Source organism: Bactrocera oleae, chromosome 3, assembly GCF_042242935.1.
Source record: "Bactrocera oleae isolate idBacOlea1 chromosome 3, idBacOlea1, whole genome shotgun sequence".
NCBI classification, from domain to species: domain Eukaryota; kingdom Metazoa; phylum Arthropoda; class Insecta; order Diptera; family Tephritidae; genus Bactrocera; species Bactrocera oleae.
Window position 1 is genome coordinate 63,450,701 of NC_091537.1, and position 17,517 is coordinate 63,468,217.

General features: G+C 33.8%; 1 protein-coding gene across 2 annotated transcripts in view; it reads left to right on the forward strand.

Moving 5' to 3' along the window:
• Positions 1-1,060: 1,060 nt before the first annotated feature.
• Positions 1,061-17,517, forward strand: part of LOC106622554 (serine protease easter) — a 51,450-nt gene continuing 34,993 nt past the window's right edge. For both annotated transcript variants that reach the window (XM_036373953.2, XM_014241771.3), the window contains exon 1: positions 1,061-1,265. In XM_036373953.2, coding sequence (XP_036229846.1) covers positions 1,196-1,265 — 70 coding nt within the window. In that variant the 5' untranslated portion in view covers positions 1,061-1,195. The remainder of the gene's footprint in view (positions 1,266-17,517) is intronic.

Consider the following 17,517-nt stretch of genomic DNA (forward strand, 5'->3'; position numbering starts at 1 on the left):
ACTGCTCAGCAAGTTTGGTTGATTTAGCTTCAGTGGATTGGAAGATATGGACATTAAACCATTTTGGGGGCGAAATGCCGCCCACTTTAATCAAAAATGTTTGCCCACAGATTTCCATAGCTACTACAATCTCCTGTACCAAATTACAGTTTTGTATCTTAATTTAGTGGATAGTTATGATATTTTATACGTTTTCGCTTAACGGTAGTTAGTTGATCTAATATGTTAAGATCAACCGGATGTTTGAAAATCCTGATATTTGTTATATGGAAGCTAGAGAAATTTTTAACTTGATTTTACACATTTTAAACACAAAGATACGCTGTTATTAGAAAAATACGCTCTCTCTCAATTTCATTAAGATAACTAACACATTGACCGATATATGCGGTATAAAGTCGGCCGGAAGTTCAAAAATCATTATATTAGGTATATGGAGCTAAAGGAAGTATTCATCCGTTTCAACCCATTTTTGACATACAGGCATTCGAATTTCAGATTGACAAATATTTTCGATAATAAAATCGTGGAATGTGGAATTGGGGTCCAGATATTCAGTATCTGGGCGATTAAAGGCACTATTTGCGCAAAGTGTGGTTGTAGATCGATTTCGCCCATTTTCGCACAGTAATACTTGTATAAGAATTTCAAGATAATGTTCCAAATTTGGTTGAAATAGGTAGAGAAGGTTTGCAGATATGACAAAATTTTGATACCGGCTCCTATAAAGACCTCTCGTACCTATTGTTTCGTCAAGATTTCTCAAATTTTACTCAAGCTACAGCTTGCACAGGCGGATGGACAGACAGTTAAGCGGATTTCAACTCGTCTTATCATCCTGATCATTTATATATACATATATGTATGTATATGTATTACCTTATATGTACCTCGATTAGCTTTTGAAAAAAATTATTATACTCTGTAGCAATATGTATGTTGCAAGAGTATTAAAATCGACCCGCTCTAGTATGTATGTATATTCTTTACATCCACATACAAATCGAAAGATTCAAATTATTAAGATGTTGATTTAATTCTTATTTATATGAAGTGAAATCAATCAGTTTAAAATTACATGCCGCTGATAGACGTCGGTTTTGAAATACAGTGCACTCAATATTTATATGTTCCTTTCAAAAGAAAGCCATATACCTACATACGCATATGTACTAAATATTAGGTTGTTAAGAAAATGAACTCCTTAAGGAATATCGCAGTTCCATTTGCTTTAAATTTTATTACTTACGGTGCAGTTTCTGGAGGTAAGACTTGTGAATTGTAGAACCATTAAGCTCTGAGCTCTCACAGCCATCAATGCCTTATCACCAATTTGTATGTATTTGACCTATAACAAACAGCAGGCGTTCACAGACATCGGTATGTGAAAGACAATATAATATGTGAGTTTACATATCTATATTTATACATGTGTATTTGTATGTGTATATACCCCAGTCGGCATACGTTTATTAAATAATGTTTTTTTCTAGGGACCGTAAATAATGAGTATTGTTGCGATTTTTAAATGAAAAAATCAATTAATTACAATCGACATACAAAAAAACAGATAATGTCACATTAATCCTTGTTGACGATCTCATCATTTCAGTGATGATTGTTAAATTTCATAATAAATCATAAATAATAATTTTTTTATTCAAAAAAAAAATGAGTATAATCATTATTTTTTGTTTGTTCAAAATATAACTCATGTTTAGATCAGAGGTTTCTTATGAAAGTTTGTGTTATTAATCAAAACTAATAATTATTGCTGAAGAAAATCAAAAAACTCAATATGTAATCATTATTACGTAATTTTTAAAATAAATGATTACGGTCTCTGTTTTCTTCAATTATTTCTAGTGTATATTGATATTTGATTGGAAATGTGAAAATACCTATATTTAAAATGAAAATTACAACAATAACATAACATCAAAGATTATAAAAAATCTTGTTAAAAGTGACCGTAACTAAACGTAATAAAGAAGTATTTGAATGACTGTTATACTAAATTATCAAAATCTGCAAAAGCTTATTCGACTTTATTTTTTTTTTTGAAATTTCAGAATAATAAATACATACCAATATTTATAATTCATATGCCACGCCCACAAAACCTCATTAAACGTAAACATAAAAATTGTCATAACAAAGCATTCAATTAAGATACAAAACTGTATACAAGGTACAAGGGATCGCGGTAGACAAAATTTATACAAATCAAACATCAATGAAATTATCAGATTAAAACTTTGCACAAATAGTTGCCTCAAGGTATCTCAACTTTTGACCAAATATTGTAGAAATCGGACTATAACTTTTCAAGGACCGAGACCCCAATGCATTTGGCTTATTTCTTACCAAAAAAAAATTGGTCAATCTTTGAGGTCTAGTATGGAAATTCAGGGAGAATATTTTTGTTATGACAGCATGTTCTTTGATCTTTGTTAATTACGAGAGTATAAAATGTTCGGTTACACCCGAACTTAGCCCTTCCTTATTTGTTGAAGCTACAATTTTCGAGTGGGTAGTATATTTATATACATAGTATGTGTGTAGATAGGCCAAACAAGTAGTACATATTTAGGTATTAGTTTCCTTTATACTATTTGAAACTTATCGCTACTTGGCATTTCTTGGATTTGCACTTCCATATAATGTATTTAAACTTTCTAAGAATTCTCGAAGCAATAATCTCAGTTTTTATTTCTAATTTCGACGAAACTGCATTAGTATTTCATAATTATGCATTATATGATTTTATCCGAGTATAAATATATCTATATACATGAATACAGATGTATGTACACATCTCGAAACATGCCGTAAAAGAGTATAATATCCTAGATTTGTTCACCTAGCGGTTGTTTGTAACACCGAAACAGATGTTGACAATTACAAATTCCATCTACTTTACAGTATATAAATACATATGTATGTACATACAACACATAACACAGGACATACATAATACATAAATCAAAAACCAACCAAGATTTCGGAACAAAACTTTGCACAAATAGTGTCTTCAGGATATGCCTACTCACATCTCAATATAGTCGAAAGCGGACCAAAAATTTTAAAGCCAGCTGATACCGAATAATTGGACATCAGTGCTTATGGCTGACCTTATCTCGAAAATATCGGTTACTCCTTGAAACATATTAATGAAAGTCAAGATTTGCAATCTTTTCCTGATAACAAAGTATCAAAAATGGGTAAAATCTTCCACCAGCCCCCATATATCTAATATAAGTCGAAGAGCCGTCTTGCATATAGAATACAATAATGAAACAACAACATAGAGGATGTCGCTAAGCACACATTTTTTAAATGCATACGTTGGCAACAACGAAATAGGCTCCACCCTTTGGTCGGCTCCTTGAACGCGGGCAACATCATAACTGTCATCAGAGAATGTTGATGAGTAGAGAAGGAGCAAATGTTAAATGAAAACTTTTTGAGTACTAATTTGTAATTCCACAAGAGGGAACATCGAAAAGTATAACTTCGAAAAAGAAAAATACACCACACAATATGCGAAATGCTATAAATAGACACAACGAATATTCCTACATGAAAAATCGTTGCGCATACCTATTTAGATTTATGTTTTCAATTTCTATGATATGACAAATTTATAATTATGAAAAACCTTTTGAATTAAAAATCTGTATTACCGGTAAAAACCCCAGAATTCATAATAAAATAAACATTTAATAAGCTAGTTTTCTAACTTATGTATGTGCGTTGCGTAAGCAATATACTTATTAAACAAATGATAATAATAAAACGGTGGCTAAGCGGCCACATTTCCACTTTGTGGTGGCTTAGGTCGTAAGCGGGAAGGGGTTAAGCACATTCCGAATACGAGCCTATACGTTCGAATCCTAAAACGAATTTTATTTAATTTTTTTATTTTATTAATTGGAGTCTAAGCATATCATAATTCAATTTCTTTAATAGCATATTTTACTTCCTGAGATAATTAAAATATATCAGGAAAATATAATATGTTCATATGTTTAGGTTTATTGAATATTTCCTTATTATGCGTATTTACACAAATGTGATAATCACACATACATTCTTAAATACACGTACGCTGATGCTTGCTTCTTCTTGCCCCGCACAAGCAATGACTTTTGTCTACGCTTTTTGCTTTTTGCGAGTTGAACAATCGCAGGCAAGGAGGGATTGGGGCGCACCGCCACATAATTATTTCAGATATATATTTTATTTATCGAATTCAGTTTGAAAACGATTATAGGTATGAATTTATTGGTATATATATATATATATTATATTACGAAAATAATTCATAAATGCATCAGTATTTTTCAATACAAATTAAGCAACATATCAATATATTATGAGCCCTCACTTGACACGCCTATGTGCATGGTGGCAAGCCAACGAAATAACGGCGAGTTCGCGCGGACATTGTGTTGTTGAAAAAAACCAAATGACGACTTTGCCGACAAACATACATATTTATATGCATACATACAAACGAGCTCGCATACATATTGACGCCAAATTTTGCGCATCGTCGCGGAGTTGACAAAATTTGTTTCAATCGACAATGTCGATCGGCTATGTTGTCTCGTTTGTCCTTTTTGCAGTGGTTTGCTATTGAAAGTTGACTTATGCTATTTTGAAATATTGCGATTACCAATTGGGCTGCATTTTCATAGCGTCGTATTTAGATAAAATGGGCTAAATCGAAAAACTATGAAACAATGATAATAAGTAAACATATAAAAGTACTATATGGACTGCGCTTAGAATATATAGAAGTAGTTAATGATTTCATATGAATGTCAATTTAATATAAATTTTGTAATTTAATGCCATAAATAGTGCATAATATGAAAAAATATAAATATTATTTAAACTCGAATAGGTCATGTTGCCAATTCTCCTTTCTGAAGTGAACATCAGACAAATTCTTCAATTTCTGATTTTTAGCAAATGTTGTAAGGAAGCAGCTTGTGGGCAACATACAAATGCGAGGGGGATGGTAGGATTTTCAGTGATACAAATTGTAAAATTGAAATTTTGCTGATTCTTCAATTTTACTGAAGACATTCAAATTCAATTTCATTCATTTTTATTTTCGCGCATTTGCGGTAGGAATTTTATATGAAAACCAAATGTGGTTTACCAGGCGCACAGAAAAAATAGCGCGGCGCAGAGTTATGAACGAACGCACTTTGCTTTGAAGCAGCGCACGTTCCATATGAATGAATTTGTTGTCGTTGTAATATGAAATACTTAGAAAATAAGCCGCGAGTTCGCTTGAATATTATTGGTCGATGATGGTGCGTCTACGTTTTTTTTGTCACTTGCGCGAGTGTTTGATTTTTTGGGAAAGACATATTGAGGGACATACATATGTACATATGTGTTCATATATGCAAATATATTTGGACATGCGAATGAAGGAAGGCAATTTCAAGATATATATATGGACATATGAACATTTGAAGCAAGTAAACAATAATAGCTGTTTGAGTTCACAGATTAGACTTAAGAGCTTGAATATCGTTTGTGGTGCTGCTTGTATAGCACACTTCTTTATGGCAATGTAAAATATTTTGCCTAAGTTCATATCCTATCACATATTTTTATATACTCTTTTTTTATGTTTATAACTCTTTTTTATTAAATGATATTTTAGTTCTATTTTCATATTATTTCCCTCATTACTTATATTTTCTCTTCATAAGTCAATTATTTTCCTTTTTATTATTTTAAGTTTTGTTTATGCGCATATCAAAGAACATCTGTGCATATGTATGTATATACATTTTGCTTATAGAGTGATGTAGTTCGTTTCGTCAGAGAACGTAAATGAATAGAGAAGGAGCAAATGTTAGCAGTACTAAAATGTTAATTGCTAAGAAGGAACATCGAAAACGCGCAAATTGGAAAATAAAATTTCACCACAACTATCAGGGTACGAAACGAACTACACCACTCTATAAGCAAAATGTATACACATACATATGCACAGATGTTCTTTGATATGCGCATAAACAAAACTTAAAATAATAAAAAGGAAAATAATTGACTTATGAAAAGAAAATATAAGTAATGAGGGAAATAATATGAAAATAGAACTAAAATATCATTTAATAAAAAAGAGTTATAAAAATAAAAAAAAAGTATATAAAAATATGTGATAGGATATGAACTTAGGCAAAATATTTTACATTGCCATAAAGAAGTGTGCTATACAAGCAGCACCACAAACGATATTCAAGCTCTTAAGTCTAATCTGTGAACTCAAACAGCTATTATTGTTTACTTGCTTCAAATGTTCATATGTCCATATATATATCTTGAAATTGCCTTCCTTCATTCGCATGTCCAAATATATTTGCATATATGTACACATATGTACATATGTATGTCCCTCAATATGTCTTTCGCAAAAAATCAAACATTCGCGCAAGTGACAAAAAAACGTAGACGCACCATCATGGACCAATAATATTCAAGCGAACTCGCGGCTTATTTTCTAAGTATTTCATATTACAACGACAACAAATTCATTCATATGGAACGTGCGTCTGCTTCAAAGCAAAGTGCGTTCGTTCATAACTCTGCGCCGCGCTATTTTTTCTGTGCGCCTGGTAAACCACATTTGGTTTTCATATAGAATTCCTACGCATATGCGAAATTAAGTTTATAAAATTAATGAATGAATGAATGAATATGAATGGTTTCAGTAAAACGAGAAAAATTCAATTTTACAATTTGACAGCCACCACTGAAAATCCTACCATCCCCCTCGCATTTGTATGTCAACAAGCTGCTTCCACACAACATTTGCTAAAAATCAGAAATTGAAGAATTTGTCTGATGTTCACTTCAAAAAGGAGAATTGGCAACATGACCTCTTAGCGAGTTTAAATAATATTTATAGTTTTGCATATTATGCACTATTTATGGCATTAAATTACAAAATTTATATTAAATTGCCATTCATATGAAATCATTAACTACTTCTATATATTCTAAGCACAGTCCATATAGTACTTTTATATGTTTACTTATTATCATTATTTCATAGTTTGTCGATTTAGCCCATTTTATCCAAATACGACGCTATGAAAATGCAGCCCAATCGGTAATCGCAATATTTCAAAAGAGCATAAGTCAATTTTCAACAGCAAAGCCCTGCAAAAAGGACAAACGAGACAACATAGCCGATCGACATTGTCGTAAAATTGTTGATTGAAACAAATTTTGTCAACTCCGCCACGATGCGCAAAATTCGGCGTCAATATGTATGCGAGCTCATATGTATATATGTATGTTTGTCGACAAAATCGTCATTTGGTTACTTTCAACAACACAATGTCTGCGCGAACTCGCCGTTATTTCGTTGGCTTGCCACTATACACAGAGGCGTTCTAACTGAAGACTCTTAGTATATTATTATGTTGCTTATTTTGTATTGAAAAATACTGATGCATTTATGAATTATTTTCGTAATATAATATATATTATATATATATATATAAATACACATATATTCATACCTATAATCGTTTTTAAACTAAATTCGATAAATAAAATATATATCTGAAATAATTATGTGGCAGTGCGCCCCAATCCCTCCTTGCCTGCGATCGTTCAACTCGCAAAAAGCAAAAAGTGTGGACAAAAGTCATTGCTTGTGCGGGGCAAGAAGAAGCAAGCATCAGCGTACGTGTACTCATGAATGTATGTGTGATTATCACATTTGTGTAAATACGCATAAATAAAGGAATATGCAATAAACCCAAACATATGAACATATTCTCCTGATATATTTTAATTATATCAGGAAGTAAAATATGCTATTAAAGTAATTGAATTATGATATGCTTAGATTCCAATTAATAAAATAAAAAAATTAAATACAATTTTAATTTTATGTATTTTACGATTCGAACGTATATGCTCGTATTCGGAATGAGCTTAACTCCTTCGCGCTTACGACCTAAGCCACCACAAAAGTGGAAACGTGGCCGCTTAGCCACCGTTTTATTATTATTATTTGCTTAATAAGTATATTGCTTACGCAACGCACATACATAAGTTAGAAAACTAACTTATTAATTGTTTATTTTATTATGAATTCTGGGGTTTTTACCGGTAATACAGATTTTTAATTCAAAAGGTTTTTCATAATTATAAATTTGTCATATCATAGAAATTGAAAACATAAATCTAAATAGGTATGCGCAACGATTTTTCATATAGGAATATTCGTTGTGTCTATTTATAGCATTTCGCACATTGTGTGGTGTATTTTTCTTTTTCGAAGTTATGCTTTTCGATGTTCCCTCTTGTGGAATTACAAATTAGTACTCAAAAAGTTTTCATTTAACATTTGCTCCTTCTCTACTCATCAACATTCTCTGGTTTCGTACCCTGATAGTTGTGGTGAAATTTTATTTTCCAATTTGCGCGTTTTCGATGTTCCTCCATCGTAATTAACATTTTAGTACTGCTAACATTTGCTCCTTCTCTATTCATTTACGTTCTCTGCTGTCATGCTTCAAAACGAGGGAAACTGGAAGAACGTGAAAAATAACATAGAAAACGTACTACGGATAAAAAACGGGACCTGGGCGCAGAGAATGACATATAAGTCTTTAGACGAGAAATATGGAACGCCACCCTGAAGTAATGCGAAAGTGATCCCAGAGTGACCGACGGTTTTCTACAGAACATTTTTCTCTACCTCCCCAAAAAAAAATCTATGATAAAATTTTATTGAAACTCAGAGCGTATGTTTTTCGGGTAATATTGTGTCTTGATGCCAAAAATGGATAAATTCTAGATAATGCTTACGGCAGCCCACATATACCGGACTCCCGGTTGACTTTAAACAGTTTAATTAGGTCAATATGAGTGAACATCTTTTCTCAAACATAATGTGGTACGATATAGTGCTAAATATGAATGAAATCGTTCTAAACACCATACCCTAATATAATCCGCGCCTGCTGTTACTTTTCCCTCTTACACCCAATCTGTTAAATTTCGTACCTCTGGTCGAATTTATATCTCTATAGCACATATCTTATTTGATTAAGCGATACAAATTTTAATTAGTATTATGTAATTTTTTAATAAAAATTTTTGTTATCGGTTATAGACTAATGAATATAGAGATTTGTGTTAGTTAGATTGACTTGAATATAAATTTCTCGTTTATGAAAATAAGATACTATATTATATGACCTACAGTATAATTAATAAAATATCAAATACACATCATATGTAATTGTAACTCATTCAAAATTTTGTCGAATAATTAATATTGAATTCTTTCGTTACACTTTTTATTATAAAGTTAAAACGTTCAGCTGTACATCCAAACTTAGTCCTTCCTTTATTGTTTTGTATTATTAACTATCAGAGACTTAAATATCAATAATCAATTTTTATCTATCAATTACCAAACCTTCATAACTGATGTTACAAAACTAATGAAATTGAATAGCCATCCAGATCGCCAGATCTAACTCTTCCTAACTTCTTTTAGAGAGGCTATTAAAAAAAGCGATTTACTTTTGTCTCCGGAGAATTCTTATTGCGATAAATTTGGTTATTATCATTTTGGTATAGGAAATACTGATTTCTATTTTACCTTCCGCTCTGTTTGACAGTTTTGATCGCCGTATTATCTTTGTTTCCTTATACACTAGTGTCTAATGTCGTTTGAAAATAATAGGAAAATTGAATAGAACACTAGAAAACCTTCCTCTTTAAATACTTTTACTCTTATATATATATATTAAATAAGTAAGGAAGGGCTAAGTTCGGGTGTAAGCAATCATTTTATACTCTTACAACTTGCCAGGATCAAAGCTGGGGAAATACCTTCAGGTGTTGGCAAAACTTTATTTTAAAAATGTTGCGAAAGAATTATAGGTATATTCATTGTTCGACAAAATCGTGAATGAATTTCAATCAATTTTGGTATTTTATTAAGTTATATTATTATTTATAGACTCATTTAATTTTATTGCAATATTTTACTTCGTGTCAGCTAAAATTAGATTAAAATCAACTGAAATGAGATATACCTATGTGATGTAAACTCAACCGAAGAGGCTACATTAAATGAATTGAGTTGATGTGGAAAACGTCAACCAGAGGATGGGAATTCATTAATTAATTTGAAAGAAAACTTGTTTACTTAATTTTATTAAAATATTACATATTTTGACAAACCTAAACGGTTTAAAGTCAGTTGGAAAGTCGCGAATCACTATACAAGGTATATTGGGGACAGAGAAAGGTCTGGCCTTAAAGCATTAACCTTTCACATTGCTGAGGTATACTCGTACAAACTCGTGTATGTATTTTCAAGCAATTTTATAAATAAATATGTAACTCACACCCTGACTCACACATTCGGCATTAGGTTTGTTAGAATAAGGAAAATCATTATATATATGTAGTATAATATAAGTTCACATATTTTCGGCATTAACCTATAGTATATCCAATATTATACGTTCAGTTAATTTTACTAAGATATCTTACGCATTAACCGATATAAACGGTGTTTACTCACTTAGCTTTTATTTTTGTATTTTTTATTCTCTCCAAATTCGGTTAAGAGGTATAATTCAATTTCACTTCAATGTTTTAAATTAAGTTTAATTTTAAATTCACTGGTTTGAAGTTATACAATTTTCCGTTTTCACTTGAGGGAACACTTCACGGACAAACTGCGCTGTTACGTTTTCGCTTTACGAACGGGTGTCGAAAAAAGGGACACATTCCGGTCTGACCAATCCTTTTTATTCATTTGGGTTGAAGTGTGGATGTATAGTGTGGTTGTGTTGGTCTTTTTGTTTTTGTTTTTTAAGTAGGGGGAAGCATCGAAAAGCCGAATTGCGGAACTTTAATCCGCTAAACCTAACCTACTCCCATCGCATATCCCTCCCACGGAACAACCTGGTTAAGTATTACTTCGTGGGAGTGATAAGACATTTAAGTCTCCTCTATGTAGGGACTGACGGACGCCTAATCTGTTCAATATGTCTCAGTTTTGTCATAATTGAGGCTGCCGCTTCGCTGACAGCTTTCCAGTTCTCAGTGGACTGACACATGAGTGTCGTCAAATTTTCCACCGTAAAACTACCCCCGAGTGTATTTTTAGTTTTTCTCTTATAATTACAAAGCGAGGACAGTAAAATAATACATGTTCAGAGTCTTCTTAGCACTCTGTATACCTCGGACAGTTGGGACTCTGTACAGGAGCTTCTAAAGCACCCATGTCCACTTAATATTTGGGTAAGGTGGAAATCCAGGTCTCCATGTCGTCTGTCTATCCACGAACGGATGTCTTGTATGAGTCTGTGGGTCCACCGTCCTTTGGGTGAGGTTTGCCACCATTGCTGCCACATTATCATGCCTTTATTTCCCTATTATTTCTTGGATTCTTTAGATGTTTCAGCTGATAACTTGTATACTCGCTCGAATTCGTCACCTTGGATGTCAATGGGCATCATATCGTTCGGAAAGCATTGATTACTCTTAATGCCGACAGCCGGTGCACTGTGTTTATTTGTTTGGCATATGCTTTAGTGTTACACGCCTGGATCCATATTGGGGCCGTATATAGTACAACCGAACTTATTATCTTTGCGAGTAAAATTCGCCGGCTGGAACGCACACAGCCCTAATTTGTCATTATTCTTGATAAAGCATTTGGGGCTTTTATTTGTTTTACTCGAGGTGTATTCTAGGTGCTCCCTAAACTTAAGCTTTGAGTCTATTATTTCTCCCTGTTTGGCAACATGGATCCCAGCGCCCTAATTCTGCGTCTGCAGACTGCTGTGCAGTCCAATAGCAGGTGTTCTGAGGTTTCCGGCTCCATGTTACAAAACCGGCAGTTTGCAGAAGATACTAAGCCCATTGTAGGGCTACAAAGCTTTTTTTTTTGTAGCCGCGCAAATATCGAAAAAGTGAAATATTTAAGCGAAGTTGTAACAGCGATAAAATACAAAGTGCCGAGTAATGATGCTATGTGTGGTCAGCTATTAGACTAACTTTATTTGCAAAATTCTTCTCCTTAAATAATATTCTAAGCAATATTGCAATACCGTTCAATACATAATTTCAGCTAAGTACATAATTTCGTTTTCTATTAGTGCATATATACATAAGTATGTAAGTTATATAAAAACAATTCATAAAAAGAGAATAACCCAAGTACATACTTTACTCTATTGCTCCTTCGTATATAATGTAGTTATTAACAAAAGAGAAATATAAACAAGTAAGGAAGGGCTAAGTTCGGATGTAACCGAACATTTTATACTCTCGCAAAGTCAAAAAGTATACTCGTTTGAGAGTTCTTTGTGGATTGACTGATATTTTCGGTAGAAGGTCAACTATAGGCACTGGGGTCCACATATTTAGTACTTAGGGGCTTAAACAGTTTTGGTTCGATTTAGACAATTTTTGGCCACAAGGTGGCATACTTTAATCGCATTATTCACGAAAAGTTTTATCCCGATACAGTCATTGTTGCCTGATTTGCATAGTGGAAAGTGAAAGAATCAGATGGAATTTAAAATGGTGTTATATGGGAAGCAGGCGTGGTTGTAGTCCGATTTCGCCCATTTTCGCACTATGACATAGAAACATGAAAAGAACGTTATGCACCGAATGAAATCGGTTAAGCAGATCTCAAGATATGGGTTTTCACCTAAAAGTGGGCGGTGCCACGCCCACTGTCTAATTTTGAACGCGGTTCCTATAAAGTCATCTCATACCATCCCAGAGATAAAATTTTATGACTCTGGCGTGTTTAGTGCTTGATTTATCGCGCTTTTAGTAGTTTTTAACAGTACCGTTATATGGGGAGTGGGCGGATTTGTACCCCGATTTCACCCATTTGCAGACCGTCAATAGAAATGCTAAAAACATTTGCTTCCAGTGAATTTTGTTATTATAGAATTAGCGGTTTAGGAGATATGCACATTAAACCTATTAGAGGCGGGACCACGCCCACTTAAAAATTGAACTGCAGATGCCCCTCCCTAATGTGATCCTGTGTACCAAATAACAGTTTTGTATCTTATTGCGGAGCTTAGTTATGGCAATTTATTTGTTTTTGATTAATGGCGTTTTCTCACGGTACCAAGAAACATGTCTACCAAGTTTCATAAATATATCTCAATTTTTACTCAAGTTAGAGCTTGCACGGACGGACGGACGGACGGACAGACAGTCACCCGGATTTCAACTCGTCTCTTCATCCTGATCATTTATATATATATAGCCCTGTATCTAACTCGATTAGTTTTAGGTGATACAAACAACCGTTAGGTGAACAAAACTATTATACTCTGTAGCAACAGGTTGCGAGAGTATAAAAAATGGGAACGCAGCATTGCAAGAGGCTGCTTACATATTAAGCTTAGTACATGTTAAATGGGACTAGCTAATGTCAGAGAACGTATATGATATTCATAACTCTGCGCCGCGCTATATTTTCTGTGCGCCTGGTAAACCACATTTGGTTTTCATATAGAATTCCTATCGCAAATGCGCGATATGAATGAAATTGAATTTGAATGTCTTCAGTAAAATTGAAGAATCAGCAAAATTTCAATTTTACAATTTGTATCACTGAAAATCCTACCATCCCCCTCGCGTTTGTATGTTGCCCACAAGCTGCTTCCTCACAACATTTGCTAAAAATCAGAAATTGAAGAATTTGTCTGATGTTCACTTCAAAAAGGAGAATTAGCAACATGACCTCTTAGCGAGTTTAAATAATATTTATATTTTTGCATATTATGCACTATTTATGGCATTAAATTACAAAATTTATATTAAATTGCCATTCATATGAAATCATTAACTACTTCTATATATTCTAAGCACAGTCCATATAGTACTTTTATATGTTTACTTATTATCATTATTTCATAGTTTGTCGATTTAGCTCATTTTATCTAAATACGACGCTATGAAAATGCAGCCCAATCGGTAATCACAATATTTCAAAAGAGCATTAGTCAATTTTCAACAGCAAAGCCCTGCAAAAAGGACAAACGAGACAACATAGCCGATCGACATTGTCGTAAAATTGTCGATTGAAACAAATTTTGTCAACTCCGCCACGATGCGCAAAATTCGGCGTCAATATGTATGCGAGCTCATATGTATATATGTATGTTTGTCGACAAAATCGTCATTTGGTTTTTTTCAACAACACAATGTCCGCGCGAACTCGCCGTTATTTCGTTGGCTTGCCACCATACACAAAGGCGTTTCAACTGAGGGCTCATAGTATATTAATATGCTGCTTAATTTGAATTGAAAAATACTGATGCATAAATTACTTATTTTCGAATTATAATATTAATATACGTAAAAATATAAATACACATATATTCATACTTATAATCGTTTTTAAAATAAATTCGATTAATAAAAATATATCTGAAATAATTATGTGGCAGTGCGCCCCAATCCCTCCTTGCCTGCGATCGTTCAACTCGCAAAAAGCAAAAAGTGTGGACAAAAGTCATTGCTTGTGCGGGGCAAGAAGAAGCAAGCATCAGCGTACGTGTATTCATGAATGCATATGTGATTATCACATTTGTGTAAATGCGCATAAATAAAGGAATATGCAATAAACCCAAACATATGAACATATTTTCCTGAAATATTTTAATTATCTCAGGAAGTTAAATATGCTATTAAAGTAATTGAATTATGATATGCTTAGATTCCAATTAATAAAATAAAAATTAAATAAAATTTCAGTTTCATGATTTTTAGGATTCGAACGTATAGGTTCGTATTCGGATTGTGCTTAACCCCTTCCCGCTTACGACCTCAGCCACCACAAAAGTGGAAATGTGGCCGCTTAGCCACCGTTTTATTGTTATTCTTTGTTTAATAAGCAATTGCTCACATAACGCACATACATAAGTTGGAAAAATAGCCTACTAAATGTTTATTTTATTATGAAATCTGGGGTTTTTACCGGTAATACAGATTTTTAATTCAGAAGGCTTTTCATAATTATAAATTTGTCATATCATAGAAATTGAAAACATAAATCTAAATAGGTATGCGCAACGTTTTTTCATATAGGAATATTCGTTGTGTCTATTTATAGCATTTCGCATATTGTGTGGTGTATTTTTCTTTTTCGAAGTTATATTTTTCGATGTTCCTTCATGTGGAATTACAAATTAGTACTCAAAAAGTTTTCATTTAACATTTGCTCCTTCTCTATTCATTTACGTTCTCTGCTAATGTGCACAAACAAATATTCATATAATTGCGTGGACGAAAACATAGCGGTAGAATAAGTGTACAAAGCAAGCGCAAGCAAGCAATAAATATGTAAGTATGTAAGAAATAGCAAAAATATATAGAACATATGACGGTATAATGCATTGGTTCTCAATCGGTGACCCAACATCCCGGCCCCGTTGAAAGGCATTTCAAACAGGTAGAAGGGCTAGCTTGTGAATTGGTCGCCGAATGATTCCCTTCGTTGTTCGAACGTCCACCACACGCACTTTAGAGTCCTTTCCTGGAATACAGTTTATAACTCTTCTAATATGCCATTTTTATGGTGGTAAGTTGTCTTCATGGATGATAACCATTGAGTTGTTGTTGACCACTTTGATCGTACTTGAAGTTCGTTTATGTATTCATTTGACCACCTGTTCCAAAACATCTGTTTAATGCTTGTGACCTGATTCCATCGTTGTACGTTGCTGATGTTGGCTGACAATCTCCGCTCTGGGAGTGCCCTAAGTGAACTACCAATAATAAAGTGCCCCGGAGTTAATACTTCATAATCATTTGGATCCGATGACATTGGTGTTATTGGACGAGGATTTAATACAGCTTCTATCCTAGGACTGTTGTTAGTTCCTCAGCTGTGAGTCTTGCATTTTTGATGGTGCGGTTGAGGTGACCCTTAGCCGATTTGACTGCTGCCACCCAAATACCGCCGAAATGAGGTGCTCTTGGAGGAATAAAATTGAAATTTATAAATTCATTAGCACAATATTTTACAATTGCATCTTTGTTTTCGGTTTTAAATAAAAATGACTTTAATTCAGCTAGTTTGTTGCAAGCACCCACAAAATTTGTTGCGTTATCGCAAAAAATGTCAGAGGGTAGACCTGGTCCGCAGAAGTCAATACCGCACCGCGCAAAAGGACGAGATGGAGTTAAACGCTCGACAGGTAACTGTCCCATTACTTGGTTCATCAGCTTTGGCTTGTAGCGTATACAATGTGTGCCCGATCTGACGATACGTCTTGCTAAATCGCGCGCATTGACTATCCAAATCTGAAGTCTTATCAGTGCTACGAGTGCCTCTGGTCCTGCATGGTAGTGTTTCCGATGTAGATGACGAACGTAATGCCCAACAAATTCGCATTTGTTTGGCAACAGCATTGGGTGTTTCCTTTCTTCTGGAATATCTGCTGATTCCAATCGACCTCCAACTTTGAGTATTTGAAATCCTTCGATATACTCGAGAAAAGGATTTAAATAACGTAACGGGTCATTTATCGTAAGCTCTTTCTGTAAAAGATGAATTTTATTAGCTAAATGTGTGTGTTGAATATTCCAAATTATGCAAAGAAAGGCGTGTTGTAACTCTTGTGGTGAAAGTGTTAATGAGTCATTAAGATTAGCTCCATGTCGAAATTTATACTGATTCACAATTTCCAAAATGTAATTGGCGCTAACAATTGTATTGAATGCTGATTTTCGTTTCTCCCTATCGACAACTTCCATGTCGATATCATCGCAGCTGTTCTTTGGCCATTTATCTGAGTTTTCGTATAGAAACTTTGGTCCGGTGTACCGTATTGAATTAACAAGTTCCTTTACAGTACATCCTCTAAAGGCAACATCCGCCGAGTTACAATGCGTTGGTACGTCTCCAATGGGCGCCTTTGGTTAAATCTTGAATTTCCGAAATTCGATTACCAACAAAAGTCGAAAGTGTTGCAGAATGCATCTTAAGCCAATGTAATACTATTTGTCAGTCTGTCCAAAGAAAAATGTTAAAAGATTTGTTAGAAATTGTTGGTTTAATTTTTGCTAAAAGACGAGCAAGAAGAAGAGCGCCGCAAAGTTCTAATTTGTAACGATTGTTTTTTGGTGGGTGCCACTCTGGACTTCGCAGTGAGTAGGCGAATGGTAGTAGTAGTGCCACATTTGTTGAGAACGCGAGTATATATTGCGCAGCCATATGCACGAATCGATGCGTCACAAAATCCATGTATCTGAAGAGATTCCACATCTGTCGAAAAACAGTGCCTCGGCACTTTAATTTATGAAAGATCCGATAACCAGTTAAGAAATTTTTTCCAAGCAAATTCGATGTTCACAGATTCATCCCAATCCAACTTTAGTAACCATATTTCTTGCAACAAAATTTTTGATGATATAATAACAGGAACTATAAGTCCAAGTGGATCGTAAAGTGATGAT